Source organism: Coregonus lavaretus (genome assembly GCF_964263955.1).
Source record: "Coregonus lavaretus genome assembly, chromosome: 8".
NCBI lineage: Eukaryota > Metazoa > Chordata > Actinopteri > Salmoniformes > Salmonidae > Coregonus > Coregonus lavaretus.
Genome location: NC_139995.1, coordinates 17,636,567 through 17,664,412, shown reverse-complemented (window position 1 = coordinate 17,664,412; position 27,846 = coordinate 17,636,567). Strand labels below are relative to the sequence as shown.

The 27,846-nt window shown below is 43.5% G+C and overlaps 1 protein-coding gene across 1 annotated transcript; it reads left to right on the top strand.

Moving 5' to 3' along the window:
• The first annotated feature begins 4,135 nt into the window (after positions 1-4,135).
• On the top strand, positions 4,136-27,842 carry LOC311133386 (DNA topoisomerase I, mitochondrial-like). Its single transcript, XM_084166888.1, has 21 exons — positions 4,136-4,283; positions 4,734-4,758; positions 14,473-14,569; positions 14,879-14,987; positions 15,153-15,190; positions 15,305-15,388; positions 15,668-15,749; positions 15,843-15,937; positions 16,147-16,262; positions 16,373-16,494; positions 18,652-18,774; positions 18,922-19,109; positions 19,272-19,416; positions 24,382-24,525; positions 24,611-24,796; positions 24,947-25,015; positions 25,199-25,313; positions 25,544-25,671; positions 25,930-26,024; positions 26,115-26,264; positions 26,492-27,842. Exons 1-21 carry the CDS (start codon positions 4,251-4,253, stop codon positions 26,592-26,594), a joined length of 2,247 nt encoding a protein of 748 aa, XP_084023014.1. The 5' UTR covers positions 4,136-4,250; the 3' UTR covers positions 26,595-27,842.
• Positions 27,843-27,846: the final 4 nt, after the last annotated feature.

Genomic DNA, 27,846 nt, shown 5'->3' with positions numbered 1-27,846 from the left:
AATCAACCAATATAAGCATCCACCTAATTATAATTGTTGTTATTATTATTATTATCAACCTTGATAATCCTAATGACATTTAGCCGAACTGAGAGGGTAAAATTATCCACACACAGAGCAGAATGCTCTACTGGTCACTCTGAGAACTGAGGGGAAATATAGCAGAAACACCTATGTTTCCCCCAAGTATGAATGATCCGCTGACGACCTGTCTCCACAAAAGTGTGTATGATCCACATTATATGTACATGCACCACTAAAATGCCTCTTTTCACAACGTGCTCCAGTGCAGTATTACCTTGACCATAGTGCAAATACAGTAATACATTCCAATATCCCACATTCATTCAGCCTTATCTTACAAGACATCCTCAACTTTGCAAGCCAAAACTATGAGCCCTGGAAGAGGACTAAATGGGATGCAAGCAAGGGGCCTACTTCAATATTCCTGATGGACAATAGAGTGCAGTATATCAACACACTATGAAATGTTCAATCCAAAAAAATTGGCTTATATTATTGACATACTAACTCAGTGGTGCACTTTGGACATGTGTTTTAGATGCACTACAGTTCTCCAGCAGACCTACCAGTTTAATTATATTTGATTGCTCCTGGTAACTGCATGCTCCAGTTTAGTGCATGCAGTCATTACAGTTATATCCTATGGACATTTTCTCAGTGGTGGACTGCAGTATTTCCACTGGGGCCATTACATAGAGAATGATAGAGGCCTCTAGTGGCTAAAAGGCTGTTTGAGTGCTTCCACCATTTTAATATAGTCGACTGGGTGGGACTTCCAACTTCATTGGCTGATCCCTCCTGATGATTGGATTCATGTCCCACCGGGTCATCAGGAGGTATCAGCTAATCGCGAAGAAGAAAATTGACTACTTTAAAATAGAGATAGCCTCAATGGCGCTGCCCATGCTGTCACAGACGCTATAATGGCACAGATACAAAGATGAGTCCTCTATATATCTCTATGGGCCAGAAGCTCATCATGGAACAGCGTCAAATGATTAATCAAATCACTATCCCATCTCCTATGGGCTCCACATAGTTGCTCCTGCATCTCAAATTGGCACTCCTAAAGAAAAATATGTTACAGCTATTTTACATAAGTAATGAATTTACCTACCATAAAACTTCAATTAAGAGCGTCTGCTAAATGACTAAAATGTAAATGTAAATAGCCACCTGTCCCTTTTAATAGCCAGGCAACGGCACATATTTCAGCAAATAAACGCCTGTTTCAAATAAATGCGGGGTCTAAATGAATTGTTTACAAGGTTACCATGAACACAGCTCTGATATTCCCACAGTCATGTTCATGCAAAATATTTTTTTTTATTCTGTCAGTGTTGCTATCCATGGCAGCACAAAAAAAGAAAACATAACATCGCCAACCGGTACTGCTCTCCATGGTGCTGAAGCGCGAAATTGGGGGTATATGATTGACAGCCTATTCTTTGCAAGTCTGATCTGCGATGGATTTGTTATTTTAATGTTTATACTGGTCACAAACAGTGTGGTAGTCTTTTCAAATTTTTATTGAGAAAAAGCTGTGTGCATTAAGGCTCAAATAAGCTTGTCTCTAATAAGCGCTGGTTGTGTTCAGTGATTGAAGCAGTGGTGTAAAAGTACTCAATTGTCATACTTGAGTAAAAGTAAAGATACCTTAATAGAAAATGACTCAAGTAAAAGTAAAAGTCACCCAGTAAAATACTACTTAAGTAAAAGTATAAAAGTATCTGGTTTTAAATGTACTTAAGTACAGTGGTGGAAAAAGTACTCAATTGTAAAAAGTAAATGCTATACATCAAATTCCTTATATTAAGCAAACCAGACAGCAAGATGTTCGTCCTCTTTTTTTATTTACAGACAGACAGGGGCGCACTCAAATACTCAGACATCATTTACATATTTTATTGATATTTATTTATAGTTTTTATAGTTTTTAATTTCACTTTGTCCTGCATTGTTGGAGCTCGAACTTAAGATGTTCACTGTAGCCTACCCTGCAATTACATCTGCAACCCTGTACATATGACTATTAAACTTATAATCTAATCAAAAGCAGTATTTGTGTTTAGTGAGTCCACCAGATCAGAGGCAGTAGGGATCACAATGCATTGTATTGATAGGTGTGTGAATTGGTCTATTTTTCTGTCCAAATCAAATCAAATCAAATTGTATTTGTCACATGCGCCGAATAAAACAGGTGTAGACCTTACAGTGAAATGCTTACTAACGAGCCCTTAACCAACAATGCAGTTCAAGAAATAGAGTTAAGAAAATATTTACTAAATAAACGAAAGTAAAAAATGTAATACAAAGTAACACAATAAAATAACAATAACGAGGCTATATACAGGGGGTACCGGTACCGAGTCAATGTGTGGGGGTACAGGTTAGTCGAGGTAATTTGTACATGTAGGTAGGAGTAAAGTGACTATTCATAGATAATAAACAGCAAGTAGCAGCAGTGTAAAAACAAAGGGGGGGTATCAATGCAAATAGTCCGAGTGGCCATTTGATTAATTGTTCAGCAGTCTTATGGCTTGGGGGTAGAAGCTGTTAAGGAGTCTTTTGGACCTAGACTTGGCGCTCAGGTACTGCTTGCCGTGTGGTAGCAGAGAGAACAGCCTATGACTTGGGTGACTGGAGTCTTTGACCATTTTTTGGGCCTTCCTCTGACACTGCCTAGTATATAGGTCCTGGATGGCAGGAAGCTTGGCCCCAGTGATGTACTGGGCTGTACGCACTACCCTCTGTAGCACCTTAGGGTCGGATGCAGAGTAGTTGCCATACGAGGCGGTGATGTAACCGGTCAGGATGCTCTCAATGGTGCAGCTGTATAACTTTTTGAGGATCTGGGGACCCATGCCAAATCTTTTCATTCTTCTGAGGGGGAAAAGGTGTTGTCGTGCCCTTTTCACAACTGTCTTGGTGTGTTTGGACCATGATAGTTTGTTGGTGATGTGGACACCAAGGAACTTGAAACTCTCAACCTGCTCCACTACAGCCCCGTCGATGTGATAGGGGGTGTATTCGGCCCTCCTTTTCCTGTAGTCCATGATCAGTTCCTTTGTCTTGCTCACGTTGAGGGAGAGGTTGTTGTCCTGGCACCACACTGCCAGGTCTCTGACCTCCTCCCTATAGGCTGTCTCATTGTTGTCGGTGATCAGGCCTACCTCTGTTGTGTTGTCAGCAAACTTAATGATGGTGTTGGAGTCGTGCCTGGCCACGCAGTCGTGGGTGAACAGGGAGTACAGGAGGGGACTAAGCACACACCCCTGAGGGGCCCCCGTGTTGAGGATCAGCGTGGCAGATGTGTTGTTGCCTAACGTTACCACCTGGGGGCGGCCGTTCAGGAAGTCCAGGATCCAGTTGCAGAGGGAGGTGTTTAGTCCCAGGGTCCTTAGCTTAGTGATGAGCTTTGTGGGCACTATGCTGTTGAACGCTGCGCTGTAGTCAATGAACAGCATTCTCACATAGGTGTTCCTTTTGTCCAGGTGGGAAAGGGCAGTGTGGAGTGCGATTGAGATTGCGTCATCTGTGGATCTGTTGGGGCGGTATGCGATTTGGAGTGGGTCTAGGGTTTCCGTGATGATGGTGTTGATGTGAGCCATGACCAAATGATAGAGGCCTCTAGTGGCTAAAAGGCCAGAGCATTCAAAATGTAACAAGTACTTTTTGGTGTCAGGGAAAATGTATGGGAGTAAAGGTACATACTTTCTGTAGGATTGTAGTGGAGTAAAAGTAAAAGTTGTCAAAAATAGAAATAGTAAGTTAAAGTACAGATACCCCAAAAAACTACTTTAGTAGTTTACACCACTGGAATGAAGCAAATAAATCCTGGGGTATTAATTGAAGTTTTACGGTATTCTGTTTTAATGCACAAAGGAACCTCTATCTGATAATATGGCCCTTTGACGTGTGCTGTTTGGTGCTGTGTGGCCTCTTTCTTCTAGCTGGTTACAGTAGTATGCCTACCGGAATGCATGTTCTGTTGAAACCAAATACGAAACGACATGGGGCGGAAGAGCACGGTTAGAGGGAGGGGCTACAATTGGCCAACGCATTTTCCCCACCCATTTAAAAAGACATGGGCATGCGCACTTTCATAGAAGTCGGACTTAAATCTTTTGCACAACTGTTTCTTTCTTCATACTGCCCGTATCACCTCGCCGGCGTTTTCCTCCAATAGGTTTCACACATTGTTTTTAACAGATCAAGAATTGGAAATGAGTGGGGATTATTCTCACAATGTTAGCCAGGTAACAGTTGGAATATTTAGCACTGTCAGCTTTGTAGGACATTAAACTCGCTTGCTGTTGTATTTGCCTCAGCTACACTAACTTGGCTAGCTAACGTTAGCTAGCTAATCGACTGAATATAATTGGCTGCAATAAATGTGACAGTAATAGTTACGTGTTGTCATACTTTTAATCGTGTGGTGTGATTTTCAGAGTGAAATGTAGTCAACGTTATATGTCCACACAATTGTAAACTAACTTTAGCTAGCTAAGGCACACTGTGCGTTAGCTTGCTAGGCTAGCTAATTGCTGTTGAAAGCCATTTAAGACCAGTCACTGGCCAGCCATCAGGGTTGCTAGATAGCTAACGTTACGCTAGGTAGCTGTTGTTAGACAAAGTTCAAAGTGAAATATCTAGCTAGCAAGCCATCAACTGAGATACCTAACCAATTTTTGTTTTAAAATTTGCAGATCGACTCCAGCTCTCGGGTCAATGGTAAGTGTAATGTGTCAAACTGAAATGTCACAATGATTTTTCTCCTTCGAATTCTGACCTGTCCGCAGACTCGGCACAGTTAGCTAGCGATCCGTTATACATTTTAATATGTGATCTTGCCTGTATGTACTTTGACTATTGCAAAATGAATGGCCTCTTGAGGACATTAAAGTTTTCTGACTCTATTTACTAGCTCGTTAGCATGTGCTAGTTCGCTAGCCAGACAGATAGTTTAGCAAAGGACAGAAATGGCGTCCAGAGACTAAGTCCTCAGCCTCACTCACAAGCGCCTATTGTTCAAATGGATGGCTCTTTAATAGTTTTTAGACATTTTATAATCTCGATCTGAGCACAGATTCATAAAGAACTGGATGTGTTTTATTGGTATGTCAAATTAGATTTTGTTGTTGGCCTTCTTAAAATGCCACATTCCGGGTCTGAAAGTAAGGGTTTGGGGGTTGAGGACTTAGTCTCTGCGCCATTTTCTTTTTTCTGTCTAGCGTTCTGACTGTAGAAAACAAAGCTGAAGTGCAGATGGCGGTGATATGGAGGCGAAACACGCAGGAGCGTTTGGATCAGACATGATTCACAGTGCTGAAAGGAGGACAATCATCCGTGATAGCCCAATTTAGCTTAAACAGCATTCTGGTACAGTCTTATCCGAATTTATTATGGATAGCTACTGTTCATAAAAAGGTACATTTACATTAGCTAGTTGTAAACCAATGAAGTGAGGTATTTAAGGAACACCCTGCCAGACTTCTTGTACAAGTTATTGTGGCAATACATATGTTACTACCACATGTCAGTTGGATATTTTTTAAATGACTGAATTCATTGATTTGATAGCTTTGTTGCCATGGCCTGACCCACATGGCTACTGAGGTCTACCTAAAACAAGTAAAAACCCAACAGTGGTATTTAACAAGTATGAATGACATTTTTGAGGTTTCACAAGCTACGCGCTTCCCCTTGCTGCTAAATAAACATTGTTTTTCTGAAAGATTCTCTACCTGAACAATATCAAACAAGTCATGTCAATTCAGGAGAATGTGTTTACTTCTCACATGACAATGTATTTCCTATGGACAAGAAGGACTCCACTTCTAGGCCTTGGGACAGCATGGTTGGCTGCCTCAACATCCGACAGCTTTTGACAGACTAATCATCTTTCCTGATGAGTCTTGTGTGGATCAGTTTCTAATTTCAGATAGGGGGTGGGTTTTTGACATGCTAAGAAGCCATCGCTCTTAATTCGGATATGAAGTTGTTAGAACAGTGCATTGACCCCATTTTCTAACGTGGCACATCTCAGAACTACCTTTCCTGGTCTCAGAAAAATGCCCTGCTCGCAACTATTTTGAAATGGGGGGCCTTTTTATTACAGTACCCTATAGTTGGTTCTCACCATCTTGTAGTGGCTCCTCGTATAGTAGCGTAGGCTATCCATATTGTAGCGTTGGTCAGAACAGCCTATGTCAAGGCGCACAAGACCTGCTACCTTGTTAAAACATGGAATACAGGGGTCCAATGGAGACTCGGGGTGTTAAGAGTTTTCCCTGTATACAGTGCATTCAGAAAATATTCAGACCACCTCCCTTTTTCCACATTTTCTTACGTTACAGCCTTATTCTAAAATTGATTAAAATATTTGTTTCCCTCATCAATCTACACACAATACCCCATAATGACAAAGTGAAAACAGGTTTTTAGAAATCTTAGCAAATATATAACAAAATAAACATACCATATTTGCGTAAGTATTCAGACCCTTTGCTATGAGACTCGAAATTGAGCTCAGGTGCATCCTGTTTCCATTGATCATCCATAAAAAGTTTATAACTTGGAATCCACCTGTGGTAAATTCAATTGCTTGGACATGATTTGGGAAGGGACACGGCTGTCTATATAAGGTTCTACAGTTGACAGTGCATGTCAGAGCAAAAACCAAGCCATGAGGTCGAAGGAATTGTCCATAGAGCTCAGAGACAGGATTGTGTCGAGTCACAGATCTGGGGAAGGGTACTAAAAAATGTATGCAGCATTGAAGGTCTCCAAGAACATAGTGGCCTCCATCATTCTTAAATGGAGAAGTTTGGAACCACCCAGACTCTTCCGAGAGCTTGCCTCCTGGCCAAACTGAGCAATCAGGGGAGAAAGGCCTTGGTCAGGGAGGTGACCAAGAACCCGATGGTCACTCTGACAGAGCTCCAGAGTAACTCTGTGGAGATGGGAGAACCTTCCAGAAGGACAACCATCTCTGCAGGACTCCACCAATCAGGCCTTTATGGTAGTGGCCAGACGGAAGCCACTCCTCAGTAAAAGGCACATGACAGCCCGCTTATTGTTTGCCAAAAGGCACGTAAAGGACTGACCATGAAACCTGGCACTATCCCTACAGTGAAGCATGGTAGTGGCAGCATCATGCTGTGGATGTTTTTCAGCGGCAGGGATTGGGAGACTAGTCCGGATCGAGGTAAAGACGAATGGAGCAAAGAAAGAGATCCTTGATGAAAACCTGCTCCAGAGCGCTCAGGACCTCAGACTGGGGCGAAGGTTCACCTTCCAACAGGACAACGACCCTAAGCACACAGCCAAGACAACGCTGGAGTGGCTTCGGGACAAGTCTCTGAATGTCCTTGAGTGGCCCAGCCAGAGCCCAGACTTGAACCCAATCTAACATCTCTGGGGAGACCTGAAAATAGCTGTGCAGTGATGCTTTCCATCCAACCTGACAGAACTTGAGAGGATCTGCAGGGAAGAATGGGAGAAACTCCCCAAATACAGGTGTGCCAAGCTTGTAGCATCATACCCGAGAAGACTCAGGGCTGTAATCGCTGCCAAAGGTGCTTCAACAAAGTACTGAGTAAAGGATCTGAATACTTATGTAAATGTGATATTTCAGTTTTTTATTTTTAATACATTTGCAAACATTTCTAAACCTGTCTTTGCTTTGTCATTATGTGGTATTGTGTGTAGATTAAATCAATTTTAGAATAAGGCTGTAACGTAACAAAATGTGGAAAAAGTCAAGGGGTTTAGTTACTTTCCGAATGCACTGTACAAGAAGACCTACTTATTCCTTGATTTGCGCTGATATATTGGATTTAAGATCTACATGAAAAGCTATAATGATGTACCCTCAACCTATTACAATGTATTTGTAAACATCAGTGCACGTTCTGCAAGTGCTTGCCCCAATACTATGATAGAATTTGTTGAAATTTGATTATTTCATAGCTAGTAAGACCTATAGCCTACATCCCTACTACAATCCCTAACTAATAGTTATTTTGGCCTCAGTAGAATCAAACTTTAATCTTGCATTTGTATCCTACTTGGTTGTAAATACAATATTTTTTATTTTTTTTATTTCACCTTTATTTAACCAGGTAAGCCAGTTGAGAACAGGTTCTCATTTACAACTGCGACCTGGCCAAGACAAAGCAAAGTAGTGCAACAAAAACAACACAGAGTTACATATGGGGTAAAAAAAAAAAGTCAGAAATACAACAGAAAATATATATACAGTGTGTGCAAATGTAGCAAGTTATGGAGGTAAGGCAATAAATAGGCTATAGTGCAGAATAATTACAATAGTATTAACACTGGAATGCTAGATGTGCAAGAGATTATGTGCAAATAGAGATACTGGGGTGCAAAAGAGCAAATTAAATAACAATATAGGGATGAGGTAGTTGGGTGGGCTAATTTCAGATGGGCTGTGTACAGGTGCAGTGATCGGTAAGGTGCTCTGACAACTGATGCTTAAAGTTATTGAGGGAGATAAGAGTCTCCAGCTTCAGAGATTTTTGCAATTCGTTCCAGTCATTGGCAGCAGAGAACTGGAAGGAATGGCGGCCAAAGGAGGTGTTGGCTTTGGGAATGACCAGTGAGATATACCTGCTGGAGCGCAGACTACGGGTGGGTGCTGCTATGGTGACCAATGAGCTAAGATAAGGCGGGGATTTGTCTAGCAGTGATTTATAGATGGCCTGGAGCCAGTGGGTTTGACGACGAACATGTAGTGAGGACCAGCCAACAAGAGCGTACAGGTCACAGTGGTGGGTAGTGTATGGGGCTTTGGAGACAAAACGGATGGCACTGTGATAGACTACATCCAATTTGCTGAGTAGAGTGTTGGAGGCTATTTTATAAATGACATCGCCGAAGTCAAGGATCGGTAGGATAGTCAGTTTTACGAGGGCATGTTTGGCAGCATGAGTGAAGGAGGCTTTGTTGCGAAATAGGAAGCCGATTCTAGATTTAACTTTGGATTGGAGATTCTTTATGTGAGTCTGGAAGTTGAGTTTACAGTCTAACCAGACACCTAGATATTTGTAGTTGTCCACATACTCTAGGTCAGACCCGTCGAGAGTGGTGATTCTAGTCGGGTGGGCGGGTGCTAGCAGCGTTCGATTGAAAAGCATGCATTTAGTTTTACTAGTGTTTAAGAGCAGTTGAAGGCTACTGAAGGATTGTTGTATGGCATTGAAGCTCGTTTGGAGGTTTGTTAACACAGTGTCCAATGAAGGGCCAGATGTATACAAAATGGTGTCGTCTGCGTAGAGGTGGATCTGAGAGTCACCAGCAGCAAGAGCGACATCATTGATATACACGGAGAAAAGTGTCGGCCCAAGAATTGAACCCTGTGGCACCCCCATAGAGACTGCCATAGGTCCAGACAACAGGCCCTCCGATTTGACACACTGAACTCTATCTGAGAAGTAGTTGGTGAACCAGGCGAGGCAGTCATTTGAGAAACCAAGGCTATTTAGTCTGCCAATAAGAATGCGGTGGTTGACAGAGTCGAAAGCCTTGGCCAGGTCGATGAAGACGGCTGCACAGTACTGTCTATTATCAATCGCGGTTATAATATCGTTTAGGACCATGAGCGTGGCTGAAGTGCACCCGTGACCAGCTCGGAAACCGGATTGCATAGCGGAGAAGGTACGGTGGTATTCGAAATGGTCGATGATCTGTTTATTAACTTGGCTTTCGAATACTTTCGAAAGGCAGGGCAGGATGGATATAGGTCTGTAGCAGTTTGGATCTAGAGTGTCACCCCCTTTGAAGAGGGGGATGACCGCGGCAGCTTTCCAATCTCTGGGGATCTCAGACGTTATGAAAGAGAGGTTGAACAGACTAGTAATAGGGGTTGCGACAATTTCGGCGGCTAGTTTTAGGAAGAAAGGGTCCAGATTGTCTAGCCCAGCTGATTTGTAGGGGTCCAGATTTTGCAGCGCTTTCAAAACATCAGCTGTCTGAATTTGTGTGAAGGAGAAGCGGGGGGGGCATGGGCAAGTTGCAGCAGAGGGTGCAGAGTTGGTGGCCGGGTTAGTGGTAGCCAGATGGAAAGCATGGCCAGCTGTAGCAAAATGCTTGTTGAAATTCTCGATTATTGTAGATTTATCGGTGGTGATAGTGTTAATATTATTCTCATGATCTGACAATCAGCAATCTGTTTAGTTTTTTGGTGTCTGAACCAGTAGCTTGCTGTGGGGCATAGCACCTTGTTACTGAGTCACTTATTTTTAAGCCTCACCTTTCAAAACATGCCTTGATGGCAATGCATGATAGTAATTTTAACGAATTAAGTTTATTTGGCTGTCAACTCTTGTTTGACTCTGAAGTGCTTGTGTTGTATGTGTCAACTAGAGAGAAGATTGGAAATCATTGAGCTACTGTTGCTTCTTGTAGGAGTTTGGTTGAATGAAGATGGACTAGGCCTGTTAACTTGTCTTGCTCCCCCTTTTCTTCCATGTTGATGCTGTGTTCCAGTCAAAATGTACCTTAGTTGTGAATGGGCACTAGGAGGAGCTGTCTTACCATGTAAGGCACGTCCTCTCCCACGTTGTCTGTGGCACAAATTCATAACTTCATCTGAACATCTGCCCACAGTACTCCCAATCCTTAGTCTGACCTGAATTTGTCAACTTTATTTGTGAAGGGTGTTCTATTGACAGTGTTTGATCTGTCATGAACAAAGGCCCCAAAATGCAAATGTGCCTCAAGTTGACTGGATAAGATGGCGCTGTTCTATATGCTACCACTACAAACACAATCCGACAGGCAGTATTCAGATTCACACCCAGGTGTTGGATGAGTGCTCTGGCCTGAGCTTAGAGCGCTTATCTAGTCATTCAGACTTTACAACATTGTAGAATCTTCCCATGTCTTTTTATGCACGTGCATATTTATGTTGCATATTTATTTTCTCACACTGCCTGTTTTTAGTTTTTTAATTGATCGTTTTAGTTTTCACCATGGGAATCTTGTCTGAACTTGTTTAGAGTGGTGTTGTTCCTGGTTCGGTAGATGTTGTCTTTTGTTCTTAGTATTGGCCTTTTTCACCTGCCAAGTTTAGAGATGGTTGGGAAGGTGGATATTTTTAACGAATGTTTCCTATTCCTTTGGCAATAGAGCTCGCCAGCTTGTAGTCCTAAAACCCGGAAATGAGTTACCTCTGGTTCGATCAGCCATTCCTATGGGGAAAATGAATGAGGGAAGAATATGGTTTGGGATAAACCCTGAAAAATAAGGTCTGAGGTTAACACGGGCTTGGGAGATCTTATACATTTTGTTCTGAGATATTAGTCAGTTAAAATGACCTTTATAAATTATGAAGCCTTTGTGCTTTTTTTTATTACGCAAATGCTTCAAAATTCACACAGTGACAGTTGAAGATTCTCAAAGAACAAAACTAATAAGATCTCCTAAGCCTGTGCGGCTTTTATCCAAAAACTCCATTTATTTACCCATATGCTTTGCCAATGAACCATGGCGGAGTTGGTGCCTACAGAAAGACTCCATTACTGTTGCGCTCTATGGTCATCATTATGCCATTACTATTGCGCTCTATGGTCATTATGCCATTACTGTTGCGCTCTATGGTCATCATTATGCCATTACTATTGCGCTCTATGGTCATTATGCCATTACTATTGCGCTCTATGGTCATCATTATGCCATTACTATTGCGCTCTATGGTCATCATTATGCCATTACTATTGCGCTCTATGGTCATCATTATGCCATTACTATTGCGCTCTATGGTCATCATTATGCCATTACTATTGCGCTCTATGGTCATCATTATGCCATTACTATTGCGCTCTATGGTCATCATTATGGCTACCACTACCCCGGCCACCAGCTCTGCACCCTCCGCTGCAACTTGCCCATGCCCCCCCCCCCGCTTCTCCTTCACACAAATTCAGACAGCTGATGTTCTGAAAGAGCTGCAAAATCTGGACCCCTACAAATCATCTGGGCTAGACAATCTGGACACTTTCTTTCTAAAACTAGCCTCCGAAATTGTCGCAATCCCTATTACTAGCCTGTTCAACCTCTCTTTCGTAACGTCTGAGATCCCCAGAGATTGGAAAGCTGCCGCGGTCATCCCCCTCTTCAAAGGGGGTGACACTCTAGATCCAAACTGTTAAAGACCTATATCCATCCTGCCCTGCCTTTCGAAAGTATTTGAAAGCCAAGTTAACAAACAGATCACCGACCATTTCGAATCCCACCGTACCTTCTCCGCTATGCAATCCGGTTTCCGAGCTGGTCATGGGTGCACTTCAGCCACGCTCAAGGTCCTAAACGATATTTTAACTGCGATCGATAATAGACCGTACTGTGCAGCCGTCTTCATCGACCTGGCCAAGGCTTTCGACTCTGTCAACCACCGCATTCTTATTGGCAGACTAAATAGCCTTGGTTTCTGAAATGACTGCCTCGCCTGGTTCACCAACTACTTCTCAGAGTTCAATGTGTCAAATCGGAGGGCCTGTTGTCTGGACCTATGGCAGTCTCTATGGGGGTGCCACAGGGTTCAATTCTTGGGCCGACTCTCTTCTCCGTGTATATCAATGATGTCGCTCTTGCTGCTAGTGACTCTCAGATCCACCTCTACGCAGACGACACCATTTTGTATACATCTGGCCCTTCATTGGACACTGTGTTAACAAACCTCCAAACGAGCTTCAATGCCATACAACACTCCTTCAGTAGCCTCCAACTGCTCTTAAACACTAGTAAAACTAAATGCATGCTCTTCAATCGAACGCTGCTGGCACCCGCCCACCCGACTAGAATCACTACTCTCGACGTGTCTGACCTAGAGTATGTGGACAAATACAAATACCTAGGTGTCTGGTTAGACTGTAAACTCTCCTTCCAGACTCACATTAAGAATCTCCAATCCAAAGTTAAATCTAGAATCGGCTTCCTATTTCACAACAAAGCCTCCTTCACTCATGCTGCCAAACATGCCCTCGTAAAACTGACTATCCTACCGATCCTTGACTTCGGCGATGTCATTTACAAAATAGCCTCCAACACTCTACTCAGTAAATTGGATGTACCGTAATTTTCGGAGTATAAGCCGCACCTTTTTTCCCCATTTTTCGACCCTGCGGCTTATATAACGGTGCGGCTAATCTATGGATTTTTACAGCTAACGGCCACTAGAAGACCTCCTAAATCTATGGATTTTACAGGTTACAGTCCACCAACTTTAACTCTATGGGCTCTATGACCGGTCCGCGCCCCCCACCTTTAAGCGGCGGGCTCCAGCAGGAAAAGCTGGAGGCCGGAAAAGAGTGAGACAGGTAGCGCTTAAAAGTGGAACCGAGAGTGGTACGAGAGACAGAACGAGAGCAAGACAGACAGACATTACGAGAGCGAGACAGTTTGTCTCTTTCCCGACAATCCCCTCTGTGCACGAACCCTTACATATGGTAATTAAACATTAAAACACCTGCGGCTTATAGTCCAGTGCGGCTTATATATGTACACATCATTCAATATCATTCAATTTAGCTGCTGCAGCTTATACTCCGGTGCGCCTTATAGTGCGGAAAATACGGTAGTCTATCACAGTGCCATCCGTTTTGTCTCCAAAGCCCCATATACTACCCACCACTGTGACCTGTACGCTCTTGTTGGCTGGTCCTCACTACATATTCGTCGCCAAACCCACTGGCTCCAGGCCATCTATAAATCACTGCTAGGCAAATCCCCGCCTTATCTTAGCTCATTGGTCACCATAGCAACACCCACCCGTAGTATGCGCTCCAGCAGGTATATCTCACTGGTCATCCCCAAAGCCAACACCTCCTTTGGCCGCCATTCCTTCCAGTTCTCTGCTGCCAATGACTGGAACGAATTGCAAAAATCTCTGAAGCTGGAGACTCTTATCTCCCTCACTAACTTTAAGCATCAGTTGTCAGAGCACCTTACCGATCACTGCACCTGTACACAGCCCATCTGAAATTAGCCCACCCAACTACCTCATCCCTATATTGTTATTTATCTTTGCTCATTTGCACCCCAGTATCTCTATTTGCACATCATCTCTTGCACATCTATCATTCCAGTGTTAATACTAATTGTAATTATTTTGCACTATAGCCTATTTATTGCCTTACCTCCATAACTTGCTACATTTGCACACACTGTATATATATTTTCTGTTGTATTTTTGACTTTATGTTTTGTTTTACCCCATATGTAACTCTGTGTTGTTGTTGTTTTTATCGCACTGCTTTGCTTTATCTTGGCCAGGTCGCAGTTGTAAATGAGAACTTGTTCTCAACTGGCTTACCCGGTTAAATAAAGGTGAAATAAAAAAATGCCATTACTATTGCGCTCTATGGTCATCATTATTTAGCCATTTTTATTTCTCGTTTTAATAACTTTCTCCTTTTGCAGATTCTCACAAGCATAAAGATAAGTACAAGGATAAAGAACACAAACACAAGGACCACAAGAAGGACAAGGAGCGTGAGAAATCAAAATATGGCAACAGGTATGACTCTCCACTCTTAAGCAGGGTTACATAGGTAAATGGGGCTGTCTAGCAATGGAAGGGGAAACCTAGTGCGCCAATGGGGCAGTAATTGACACATTTACTTTTACGAGCTCTTTAATGTTGGTGTTTGTATGGTCATGTGTCTGAAAAGCAGGTTGTGCATGAATGGGCATAGGGCAAGAGTCACTGTTTTTGTTGCTTTAGGAAATCCTCAAACATATTCTCTAGTTAGTTGATTTCCCTATTGGTATGTTCGTGCTGGTAACTGATCCTGATGTAATGTTTTTGTAATCTGTCAAATTCCAGTGACCATAAGGACTTCTCGGAAAAGAAGCACAGAGAAAAGGAAAAGGAGAGAATTAAGCACAAAGATGGCAGCACAGACAGACACAAGGAAAAAGACAAGAGGAAGGAGGTGAGGGCCCTAATTGTCCAATAGAGATGGATGCATTGCTGCCATTTTGGTTTAGACATGCCAATCAGTTTGTCAAATTTTGGTCCAGTCTCGTCTTCAGTGAAAACCTGTGTTTATAGCTCTTAACAATATGCATGTTTTTAACTATTCCTTGTCATCTTGTAGATCAAGCCAAAGAAGGAAAAAGAGAATGGCTTTGCCAGGTACGTTTTTAGTTTTATGTATTGTACATTTCACATTTGTGCTGCATACAATTGCTGGTTACATATCTGATTTCAAATGCACAATGAATCTAAATGTTCGATTTCTATCACCAGCCCTCCTCTCATTAAGTCTGAGCCGGACAATGATGACGTCTACCACTCTCCCAAGTCCTTGAAGAGAGAGCGTGACCATGATGAGTAAGTAGATCTGGACTGACCTCTGTCAACTGGCCCATTTATTCCTCAGTCTTTGGCCCTGTTACATTTGTACAATGAAGATTGTTAGCTTTAGTTGCCATGTGTAGACCAACCCCATCTGGTTTGTCCGAATTGTGTTTGGAAATCTAATGTTTGTTGGCTTTGCAAGAACTTCCCAGCTTCCTTTTGGTATAGCTATGGCGTAGAGAAGACCAAGATAGTTGTTGAATCTACCATTGCATTCAGGCCTCCTTTTATAAGGTGTTTTTGTTTTTTCAGAACTGAATTCAAGCCCAAAAAAATAAAAATTGAAAATGACAGAGTGGACAAGAAGGCAAAGAAGAGGAAACAAGATGATGAGGTAGGGGCATCTTTAGATTCATATTGGGTCTATTTCAATGATCCCTTGAGAGAAAGGAGACTCATGCGTTTCTTCTGTTTGTTTCTTGTAAAGGACATCAAGCCCAAAAAGACACAAAAAAACAAGAAAGGGGAAGTTGCTGACGGGAAAAAGAAAGCAAAGAAGGAGCCTGAGGAGAAGTGGAAATGGTAAGTTTTATACTTGCCCTCCAGCTGTGTTGCTACACAGAGTTGCCGTGAAGGCACACTGCCTGAGTGGCTCTTTGTTATGGAATTCTTGTTATGGTGATGGTTAAAATATGGATGTTCTGTGTATCTTTGTTGGACAAAGTAATTTGTTTGTGCATCAATAATTTCCTTCTCATCAATCCATGTTGTTGTACCCTGTTGGACTACAGGTGGGAAGAGGAGAGGGCAACAGACGGTTCCAAATGGAGGTTTCTGGAACATAAAGGCCCAGTCATGGCAGCACCTTATGAACCTCTTCCCAGCAATGTCAGATTTTTCTATGATGGTAAGATTAATACTCAAGTGCTGCTAATTTTTTCTATCTATGTGTGTAAGTTGCTCAGTGGAAATGGTGGGATTGGCTGATTTAACAAGTCGGTTGGAATCTTTCTGTAGGGAAGCAGATGAAGCTCAGCCCAGAGGCTGAGGAGGTGGCCACCTTCTTTGCCAAAATGCTGGACCATGAGTACACTACCAAGGACGCCTTCCGGAAAAACTTCTTCAAAGACTGGAGAAAGGTAGGGAATGTTCAAGGCTGTATACTTAGGGTTTGCAATTATTTTTATTTTTTTTTAGGGGCTAGATCAGCTTTAATATTGCAGATTGTAACTTCCATCAATGTAATTGTCTGCATCACTTCCAATCCCCCATGTTTTTTTCTCATATATATATATATATATATATATATATATATATATATACCGTATTGGTCCGAATATAAGACGACCCTGATTATAAGACGACCCCCCGTTTTTCAACACAAACATTTAGAAAAACAGATTTGCAGACTAGATTTGCCGAACAAAGAACTTCATTTTATTTTAAAATAACAATATTAAAAACACAGTGAATTAAACACAAAGGCAAACTATGTACAGTATGATTCAAAATTAATATCAAGCAATAATAAAGCAACATTTTTAAATAACAGAGAAAATACAGGCCACACATTTAACTAAACTTAACAAAAATTCGCCAAACTTCTCCTCCGATGTCTCTCTATCCCTCACACACGTCCTCTGCCCCGCTGTGTTCGCTCTCGCTGTCATCGCTCCCCAGCTGCTCCGCTTCCACCGGCTCCTCCCAAAGCACGTCGTCCTCGCTGCCGTCCAATGCATTTGAGATGCAACATTTTTTAAAGCCATCGATGATGCTCTGTGAGGGAATAGCATCCCATGCATGCAGGATCCATTCACACAGTAGACGGACTGACGGCTTCTGTATTTTCCCGGTCGGTGTGAGTGCGTGGTTGCCAGACAGGAGCCACTCTGTGTATTTTTTTCGCAGGTTATCCTTGAAAGGCTTGTTCACAACTACGTCCAACACCTGTAGCTGGCTTGTCATTCCCCCTGGTATGATCACAAGATCCCCGTTCATTGCTCGCACCTGACTTTTCACGGGCTCAGTCAGATGTCCGCGGAACGCATCCAGAACGAGCATGTTCCTCCTCTTCCTCAGTCCCCCGTAGCGTGCGCCCCACACAACCTTTAGCCAGTCCACTACAAGCCCCGACTCCATCCAGCCCTTCTCCTGGGCGCGCACAATAATGCCAGCTGGCATTGGGTCCTTTGGCACAGTCTTACGCTTAAGAATGACATACGGGGGGAGTTTGCTGCCACCAGCGAGACATGTCAACATGACAGTGACGCGGCTCTTCTCGTTGCCCGTTGATTTCACCAACAGAGACTTTTCTCCCTTTCTATTGACAGTCACCGATGTTGGCATGTCGAAATAAACGGGTGTCTGATCAGCATTGCCGATCTGATCCAGCGGGTAGGAGTGCTTCTTCCTCAGGTTGATAACAAAGCGCTGAAACGAAAGCAGCTTCTCTCCGAAGTCTGACGGCAGGCGTTGGGCCAAACTCGTTCTCCGTCTAAGTGACAGTCCATTACGCCGCATCATCCTACGACACCAGCCGAGGCTGGCTTTAAATCCAGTGATGTTGAGCTCTCTGGCGATTTCCAGGGCCTTAACCTGGATGACAGCTCTGGTAATGGGCATTCCCTCACTTCTTTTTTCCCTGACATATTCAAAAACCCTCCGGTCAACCTCAATGAAACGACCACTTTGAGGACCACGGAAGGATTTTCGCTGACTGTTAGCATCTTTTAGACGTTGTTTTTCTGCTCGCCATCTTCTTACATTACACTCAGTGACCCCGAATGTCTTGGCAGCTTGGCAGTTGTTAGATGACTCTGCCTTATTGACAACCATTATTTTGAAATTGGCATCATAGCTCCTCCGCTGTTGTTTATTGACCTGGCCCACTTTTGAGCCACTTGTCTCTAAATGGTCAGCCTGTCTTTCCATCTTTAAACACCGGTAACGGGCTGGTTGTTAAGGACGCCTCTTCCCTCCGTCCGGAACGAATTTTTGGCGCCATCTGTGCCCGCGAATGTGTATTGACATTTAAAGGGAGCGCCGAAGAAGAGAAACTGCGCTCTGAATACTAGACCCCGAATATAAGACGACCCGACTTTTTTGGACCTATTTCGAGGGGAAAAAAGGCCGTCTTATATTCGGACCAATACGGTATATCTCTCTATATATATCCTTTTTAAAAATAGGGTTTTTAATTTAATTGCTTAAAATTCTCTCCTATATATTTTTTTTATGTTACAGTAATTCCATACACACGATCCATGACTTGTCTAACTTTGTCCCCTCTCCTACAGGAAATGACCTCAGAGGAGAAGTCTAAGATCACAGACCTGAAGAAGTGTAACTTCAATGAGATGGGGGAATACTTCAAGGCACAGTCTGAGGCCAGAAAGGCCATGACTAAAGATGATAAACTGGTGAGCTAGAACAATACTTTGTGCTTTTATTTTATATCCCCCCCCCCAGTAGAGAATGGTAATACCTGGTATCTTCAGGCTGATCCTGGGTGCTAACAACTGTACCCAGATTTAACTGGTTTGACTCTGGTTCTCTGCTTATTGTAGAAAATCAAAGTGGAGAACGAGCGCCTCCTCCAAGAGTATGGCTTCTGCATCATGGATAACCACAAGGAGCGCATCGCTAACTTTCGCATTGAGCCCCCGGGTCTGTTCCGTGGCCGAGGAGACCACCCCAAGATGGGCATGCTGAAGCGCCGCATCCGCCCTGAGGACATCATTGTCAACTGCAGCAAGTGAGTGAGGGGGTCCTGGTTGCAGGTGGCAATATGAACATAATGAAAGAAAATGTAATGTTTTCTACAAGTACTTTGCCCTTTTCTTGATTACATTGACCCATGACCTGCTTGTTTGGACCAGATTTGTATATCTGAAGACTTTGTCTGTCTCTTCCACAGGGGCTCCAAGCACCCCAAGCCTCCCCCTGGCACCAAATGGAAGGAGGTGCGTCATGACAACAAGGTGACCTGGCTGGTGTCGTGGACAGAGAACATCCAAGGCGCTATCAAGTACATCATGCTGAACCCCAGCTCCAGAATCAAGGTAGGTTGACTAGTAGGGGCATCTTCATTATGGCTCATAGTGGATGCAGTGATATTGGGGAGGGGGGAGAGGGGTCTTTTAGTCACTTTTAATGAACTCTCACTTGAGATGCCAATGGCCAGGGCTCAAAACTGAGACCAAAACACTTGCATTTGCAACTAGGGATGTGACAAATGGAAACATTTTATTAATGTTTAACCCTTTAGACTCTAATAGAATTCAAAAATGCTGCTGTAGATTACTGAGAATGTTCAAGATGAAGCTCATTTTCTCACACATTTCAAACAAACAGACATGGCTCAAAAGCAAAGAACAAATGACAATTACAAGTGAACTTACTTTTAAAGAGTACAACCTCTTCTTTAATATGACACCACATTCATGTCAATAGGAATAACACTCATTTAGTCTTCCATTGTGTAAAGACACTCACACTCAACAACAAACCCTACAGCATTTCAATTGTAGTACATTTGACTAAATTACTCACTCAAAATGTGTAATATATTATACTTATAAATATTATTTACATATAAATACAATTATCGAATGTGACCAGAGGACAATATTCAGAAAGTATTTCAAAACCCACACAAATTAGGCTATTTGATTGACAACGATTCTTACTTTAGTGTTTGCATTTAGCCTACAACATGTCATGGAACTTCTGGAAGCACTGCCACATCCTGCAAAGTGGCACAGAACACATAAGAGCACCCAAAGGAGGTTTCTACACATCTCCCACTCTTTGCACTGCGTCCACTCCGGATGCACACCACACACCCTTTCTTGCGCCCTTCAAACTTCACCTGCTTTCAAATGAGTTCCAACTCGGTCCACACGACCTGGTGCCACACTCTTGGCTCCCCTCTTCCTGCCACTGTAGCCATATCACAAAGTGAATGCACAAAGCTGCATTTTGAATGTCTTCAGGGACTAGCGCCTGCGGTTTCTGGGAAGGGGCCTTTGCAGGGTCCCCCACACAATGTACGCATTTATGATGGCAATGTTGAGCATCCCCCAAAACACATACTCCCACCATTTTTTTTTTTGCCTGTGTGTCCAACATTGTCATAGCTCCTCAGTTGGTCAAGATGGTCAACCCCGCCCATTTTCTTGGTGTAATCCATTACACAACAACTCCAAAGCCACTGTCACTTAAGGCGCAGGCTGTGTGGTACAAGGGTGAATGGTGAGACTTGGGGCAGACACACTCGTGTGCGTGTGTGCTCTCCCTCTGCTTTCTCTTCTCCCTTTGCTTTGTACTCTCCCTCTGCTTCATCCTCTTCCTCTCCATGTTCCTCTCCTCTTCCTCGCTCCACATCTCTATCCCTCCAATCATCTCTAACTCTTCCTCCCTGCCGTTTGCTGCTGAGCCCTGACTCTCCACATCACTTCCCTCACTTTCACTGACCTAGAGGAACAGAGTAACAGAGGGAGAGGAGCAACAAATAGGATAATTGTGGTCAGGAACATAATCTCTCCCTTGTCACACGATCTCTCTTCCTTCCTCTTTTTCTCAACCATACACATACTCTCTTCCTAATAAGGGGTTTCCATAATAAATGGTGATAGTTACATGCCTCTCTCTCTCTTGCGCGCGCACACACACCAACTCTTGCCTGACAGACTAACTACAGAGTTCGCCAATGTTAGCTGATTAGTTACGAAGCTGGGACAGTTTCCTAATTAATTGCATCGGTAGAAACTGGACAAAACAAGTAACTTGTTAGTTGGCTATGTAAACAAATGACGAACTCAACATATGAGCGCCACTGCGCATACGTCTACTACCCTAACATGACAGCTAAGCTGTCAAATAATAGGAAAACGAGGCAAAGTATAGCCTATGAATATCTGCACCTAGCAAACATGACAAATCATAACCTAAGCCCAACAGATAAAAACGAATGACAAGCCTTCATTTTGGTGGTGAGTTAGCTGGTTGTCTGTATGGCTAGCTAGTGAAAGTGACAGATGAAGTTGATGCTTTGTGAGCGCAGCCCTATTTACCGCTACACAGCTTTTCTTGCCTGACAGACTAGCTAGTTAAACAACCAACTAGTTAGCTGACTACAGCTAAACACTGCAACAATTTCCATGAGAAAGAGGGAACTCATTCTAGCTCCACCGCTGATGTGCTCGCCTGTACCAACCAAGTTATCATGACATGACTTCCTAATCTGAGAGCTATTCCCCAAGTTTCACAGCATCAAACATCGATAACACCAAACATATCTGCGGTTTACTTATTTTACTCAGCTCGACATCATCGCTTTTCAAAGTGCAAGGACGTGTTCGAATCCGTATCACCAACCAACATGAATACAGCCTCTTTCACAGTGAAAAGTAGTGTCCGTTTCGGCGCCGTCATTTTGCGTAATGAAGTTAAAAGAAACCTTAGTCAAATGACAGTATACCCTGTTTCTGGTTGGACGACAACCACGCGAATACGACAGCAGGTTGTTAGCAAGTTAATTTTGCAATATTGACACATATTTTTGTTAGAAAAACAAGGCCGTTCGCGGCCGCTATAGTAATTTAAAGAAAGGCCATCGACAGCCGCTATGGGTTCTAAAGGGTTATTAAACTGCCCCACGGAAATCTAATGGCATAATTAAAAAAAATCCCCATACAATTCTGTCAGTTTAAGATAGAGATTTCTTTGCATTGGATGCGTCCGTCCACCCCATCCGCCTATGTCGCACATCTGCGGTGAAAGAGCTGGAGTGGTGTTTGTCAGACCATGAGACATCCCGAAAATCGGTCTTCTCACAAAATCGTCTGTAGCTTCCGAACAGTTTGGCCTACAAACTATTATGACCCCCTCTATGGAAAGATGACTCTCGTGATGGTGTTCTCTGTTTTTACTCGTCTGAAGTCGGTACAGCCGATCTGACAACTTCTGTATGTAGCGTCCTAACAGTTTGGGCTACACAATAACATGACCCCTCTGTGGAAAGGTGAAACTCTCACGGACACGTACATGTCGGTTGCTTTGCTCTAGGACGCACAGGCTTCACAAGACTCGTCTGAAGGTCCCCTGGTACCAGTTAAAACAATTAATGGAAGTGTATATATGGGGACTGTTTAGTGCCGAAAATATATATATATATTTTTACAAATGTTTCCTTATCATCCTTTTATCTCTGATGGGGGACCTACACTTCAGAACAAACTTCCTTTAGATTTTTTTGGGGGGGGACTATCTGTTCCAAGTAGTGAATGTTATTCAATGCGTTTGTATGGGCTAATAGCAGTAAGGCCAAACACATTTTCATCAAATAAGGTTTTTATATAAAAAAATATACTTCAAGGGGTCTTAAAATTCTAAATCAAATAGCAAAATGATCCTAGGTATGACCTTCTTAAAACAATTCCATATAGCTTAGTAGAACCTTAGTAGGCCTCCCGAGTGGCGCAGTGGTCTAAGGCAGTGCTAGCTGTGCCACTAGAGATCCTGGTTCGAATCCAGGCTCTGTCGTAGCCGGCCGTGACCGGGAGACCCATGGGGCGGCGCACAATTGGCCCAGCATCGTCCAGGGTAGGGGAGGGAATGGCCGGCAGGGATGTAGCTCAGTTGGTAGAGCATGGCGTTTGCAACGCCAGGGTTGTGGGTTTGATTCCCACGGGGGGCCAGTATAAAAAATTATGTATGCACTCACTAGCTGTAAGTCGCTCTGGATAAGAGCGTCTGCTAAATGACGTAAACGTTACAGGGCTGCCAGCAACGGTTTGGGTCTCACGGTGCGTCCCTAATCAGATGGTTAAGCATTAAACCTCTACCATTACTGGATCTCAATTCCACCTCGCAAAGTTTGCATTTCCTTCTCATTTAACTTCTCAAAGTATTGCCATACAGGACTTTTCTGCTGTCGCTTCCCTTTCTCTGCCATTTTTCCAACGTTAAAGACGATGACGTAGTTAGTCTACTCCTTGCAAGTCGACTCCAATTTCTGAGTGTCGAGAGTCTGGAAAGGTGCATTCTAATAAGCACAACCATATGACCGTTGCGCCAAATGCAATTGCGGGAAAGACCGTTTTCAAAGCAACTACTGTTATAGTTAGAGGATAGTCACAGCTTTCTGTGAGCGTATATCATTTATTTCTCACCTCTCAATATTGAGTTCATGGCACCACTTTACATTAGGAGTAGGCAATGTAGTGTATAGTTCTGGTGTGCCCGCGGAGTGCGCCATTTGCAGTGAATAGGCCTACAACAACTAGCCTGTATAGGCCTAGCGCTGGGATGTTTTTGTAGGACATTGCATTTACTGATTTAATCAAATTTTATTTATAAAACCCTTTTTACATCAGCAGATGTCACAAAGTGCTATACGGAAACCCAGCCTAAAACCCCAAACAGCAAGCAATGCAATGTAGAAGCACCGTGGCTAGGAAAAGCTCCCTAGAAAGGCAGAAACCTAGAGAGGAACCAGGCTCTGAGGGGTGGCCAGTCCCCTTCTGGCTGTGCCGGGTGGAGATTATAAGAGTACATGGCCATTAAGGCCAGATTTTTCTCCAAGATGTTCAAACGTTCATAGATGACCAGCAGCGTCAAATAATAATCACGGTGGTTGTAGAAGTTCAACAGGTTGGTACATCAGGAGTAAATATCACTTGGCTTTTCATAGCCGGGCATTTAGAGGTTGAATAGCAGGTGCGGTAGAGGGAGAGAGTTGAAAACAGCAGGTCTGGAACAAAGTAGCACATCCTTTGAACAGGTCAGGGTTCCATAGCTGCAGGCAGAAGAGTGGAAACTGGAGCAGCAGCATGACCAGGTGGACTGGGGACAGCAAGGAGTCATCAGGCCAGGTAGTCCTGAGGCATGGTCCTAGGGCTCAGGTCCTCCGGGATGGGCGGGAGAGAGATGAATCTGTCTAGCAACAATTCTGTATATATTTCATCGTTGTGCCTCGTCTCTTCCCCCTGAGTGCTGTAATGGTGGTTTGTGTTGGTCCGCAGGGAGAAAAGGACTGGCAGAAGTATGAGACGGCCCGAAATCTGAAGAAGTGTGTGGAACGGCTGAGGAACCAGTACCGTGAGGACTGGAAGTCCAAGGAGATGAGAATCCGACAGAGAGCCGTGGCACTCTACTTCATCGACAAGGTTAGACTGCTGCTCTTCACTCTCTCTCACACACACACACTTCCAAGTTTGGTTGTAACATGTTCCCTGTGGTGCTGTGCCCCAGCTGGCTCTGAGAGCAGGTAACGAGAAGGAGGAAGGGGAGTCGGCGGACACAGTGGGCTGCTGCTCCCTCAGGGTGGAACACATCAACCTGTACCCCGAGAAGGATGGCCAGGAGTTCGTGGTGGAGTTTGACTTCCTGGGTAAAGACTCCATCCGCTACTACAACAAAGTCCCAGTGGAGAAGAGGGTAAGGACATCAATAATTTACATTTGGTTCATAACATTCTCTGTCCATTTACACTGTAGTTGAACTACAATGGTTTCCAGATTCCTCTCATTTCAGAGAATGCTTGCTCCCTGTTATTCTTACGAGTTGTAAATATACTGTCCTCCTTAGGTATTCAAGAACCTGCAGCTGTTCATGGAGAACAAGCAGCCGGAGGACGACCTCTTTGACCGGCTCAATGTAAGAACAAAACAAGACTTTTGTGAGGAAGGACTTTCAATTCGCATTACTTGTGAATTGCAGTGTATTAGAAAATGCTCTAAGACACACGTGGGAATTGGATGTTGTCTCGTAATTCTGCCCCTCTTGCCATCAGTCATATTTTCTCATGGTGGCATTCTCTCCATCCTCTCATCTCTCTAGACCTCCATTCTGAACAAGCACCTTCAGGAGCTGATGGACGGCCTGACGGCTAAAGTGTTCCGTACCTACAACGCCTCCATCACCCTACAGCAGCAGCTGAAGGAGCTCACCAGCCGTAAGTCGCCACGGCCATGAGCCCACCCGGGGCAGAGGGTCTGAGAATGCACCACCTGCCCAAAACATATTTTGGGATTGGTATGACCAGAGGTGGGACCTGGGAGGTGCTGCATGGAAGACATAAGGGCTCCAGAATGTTGGAGATATGTGTGCAGCTGGTGACTTGTCGTACGGTGTACAGTTTATAGCAACAGTTGTAACAATGTCCATTTTCTCCTCTACTTGTAGCTGATGAGAACCTTCCAGCCAAGATCCTGTCGTACAACAGGGCCAACAGAGCCGTGGCCATCCTGTGTAACCATCAGAGAGCCCCACCCAAGACCTTTGAGAAGTCTATGCAGAACCTGCAGACTAAAGTGAGTCACCGGGAGGAGACACGGCCAGTCTAACGGCGCTTTGCGGATGGGACAAAAAGGAAACTAAAGACTATTGCTTTTGTTTAGGATTTATTAGTGATTTTGTTTTTAGATGTGTTTGTCAGCTGGACGCATACTCTTCCCTTGGTTCTTTTGGGAATACTTGGCCTCTGTAATATCTTTATAGCCACATAATAAGAATCCAGCTATACATGGCCTTAGTTTCAAGATTATTAACGTTGATAATATTTCCATCAGATTGATGCAAAGAAGGACCAGCTCTCAGACGCAAAGGGAGACGTGAAAAGCGCCAAGGCTGACCTCAAAGTACGGAGAGACGAGAAGTCCAGAAAGTAAGTATGAAGATATGATTTGCCTCAGGCATCCACTGGTACTTTTGTGCTGGGATGTAGAAGTAGCCATTCCCTCCCTTGCTCCCCCAGAGCTGTGGAGACCAAGAAGAAGGCTGTGGAGAGGCTAGAAGAGCAGCTGATGAAGCTAGAGGTGCAGGCGACAGACCGCGAGGAGAACAAGCAGATCGCTCTAGGCACCTCCAAACTCAACTACTTGGACCCACGCATCTCTGTGGCCTGGTGAGACACGACCGCAAACCTGTTGACAAACATGCACAACGTCTTGCACCCGGCATTGCTTGTCCCTTGGGCCACACACACTGTTCTTCTAGTAAATGTGACGCATGTGGCTGTGTCTTTGATTAGTTAAAAGTAGATAGTGAGTTGAGGGGTTTGGTGTTGAGTGCGTAAACTCCTGGAGTGTTGATCGTTCTAATATCTTTCCCCTTCTGCCATCTCCTTCCTAGGTGTAAGAAGTGGGGCATCCCTATCGAGAAGATCTACAACAAAACTCAGCGTGAAAAGTTTGCCTGGGCTATCGACATGGCAGATGACGACTATGAATTTTAAATCCCGTTTGCGGTTTTAATTTTGCAATTTTTTTATTTTATTTGACTGGATACTTGTTTTTATCTTAACCGATTACACCCGATGGCCAGCCTGACAAGAAAATAGGAGAATGAGTGTGCACTCAACAATCATGGTGAGGCAGGAAGGAAGGAAGGACAGAGCAGGGGTCAGGGTGTATAGGCCATTACAGATGAGCTGGCGGGAGGGGGGACGAGGTGGATTAGTCTGAAAGTCTGAGGTCAGATTCGATGGCTGAACTATACCCACACCCAAAGGTGAAACGGTAATCCCAATGATTGGATGAGAACCAGTGGATGAGCTTTTTTGCCTTTTGTCCCTCTTCGTCTTCAGCCACACGCACGACCTGAAGACGTCTGAACTTTGAACTCTGGGGTCCTATAGCTACTGTATTCAACAAAAAACGACTGCTTTTGTGTATTTAATTTTTTTGTTCACTTGGTCTGTATTTTTAGCCCTCCCATATATTAATGGATTCTGTATTTTAATAGAAGAAAAAGGTTAAATCAAATGAATTCCTTATGTACACCCATGCGCCTTTTGAGAAAATGAAATGTGAGCTCTAGGTATGAGAGTTGTGAGGGGGAAAAGACCATGAAAGTGTTTGGTGAGTGTGATGTTTTAAACTGGACTATGTCGATTGTGTACCATGAACAAGAATGCTTTGACAAGCAAGGGGGGAAATGCTAAACCCATGTCAATATTTACCTAAGCAGGCAGAATGTGAATCATTTGTTTTACGGTATATATCAGGGACTTATTTTCAATGTAAATGTGAACCAATTTTATTTTTCTCCCCTTGCATTGACAGCATTCTGACTCTTTCTGCATAGCCCTGTCTCTCTCTGGTTTTAATTTAATAATTTCTGATTGTTTCCGAGAAGGGGGGGAAAAAACTCCCTTATCAGTTACTTGAAAGAAACGACTGTATTTTAATGTATTTTAAATTCATGGAAAATGTTTTTTTTTATTTTTTTGAAGGGTGTGAGGGATATCAACTTTGCCAAAAACAATGTTACAATTTAGGCAGTCATTTTATGTGTGTTAAAGATTGACGACAAAGAACGTTAACAGGAGTTTCAATGTGAATTATCCATGAATTTTATTCCACTCATGTCTGAGGAAAGTTGGTGTTTGTAGCAGTAAACTCCCTCTTCTGGCATAGCCTCAATCACGTTTTAGGTTTTATGCTCATTGTAGGTTTAAAATTAATAAAACCACTCAACTCCACACA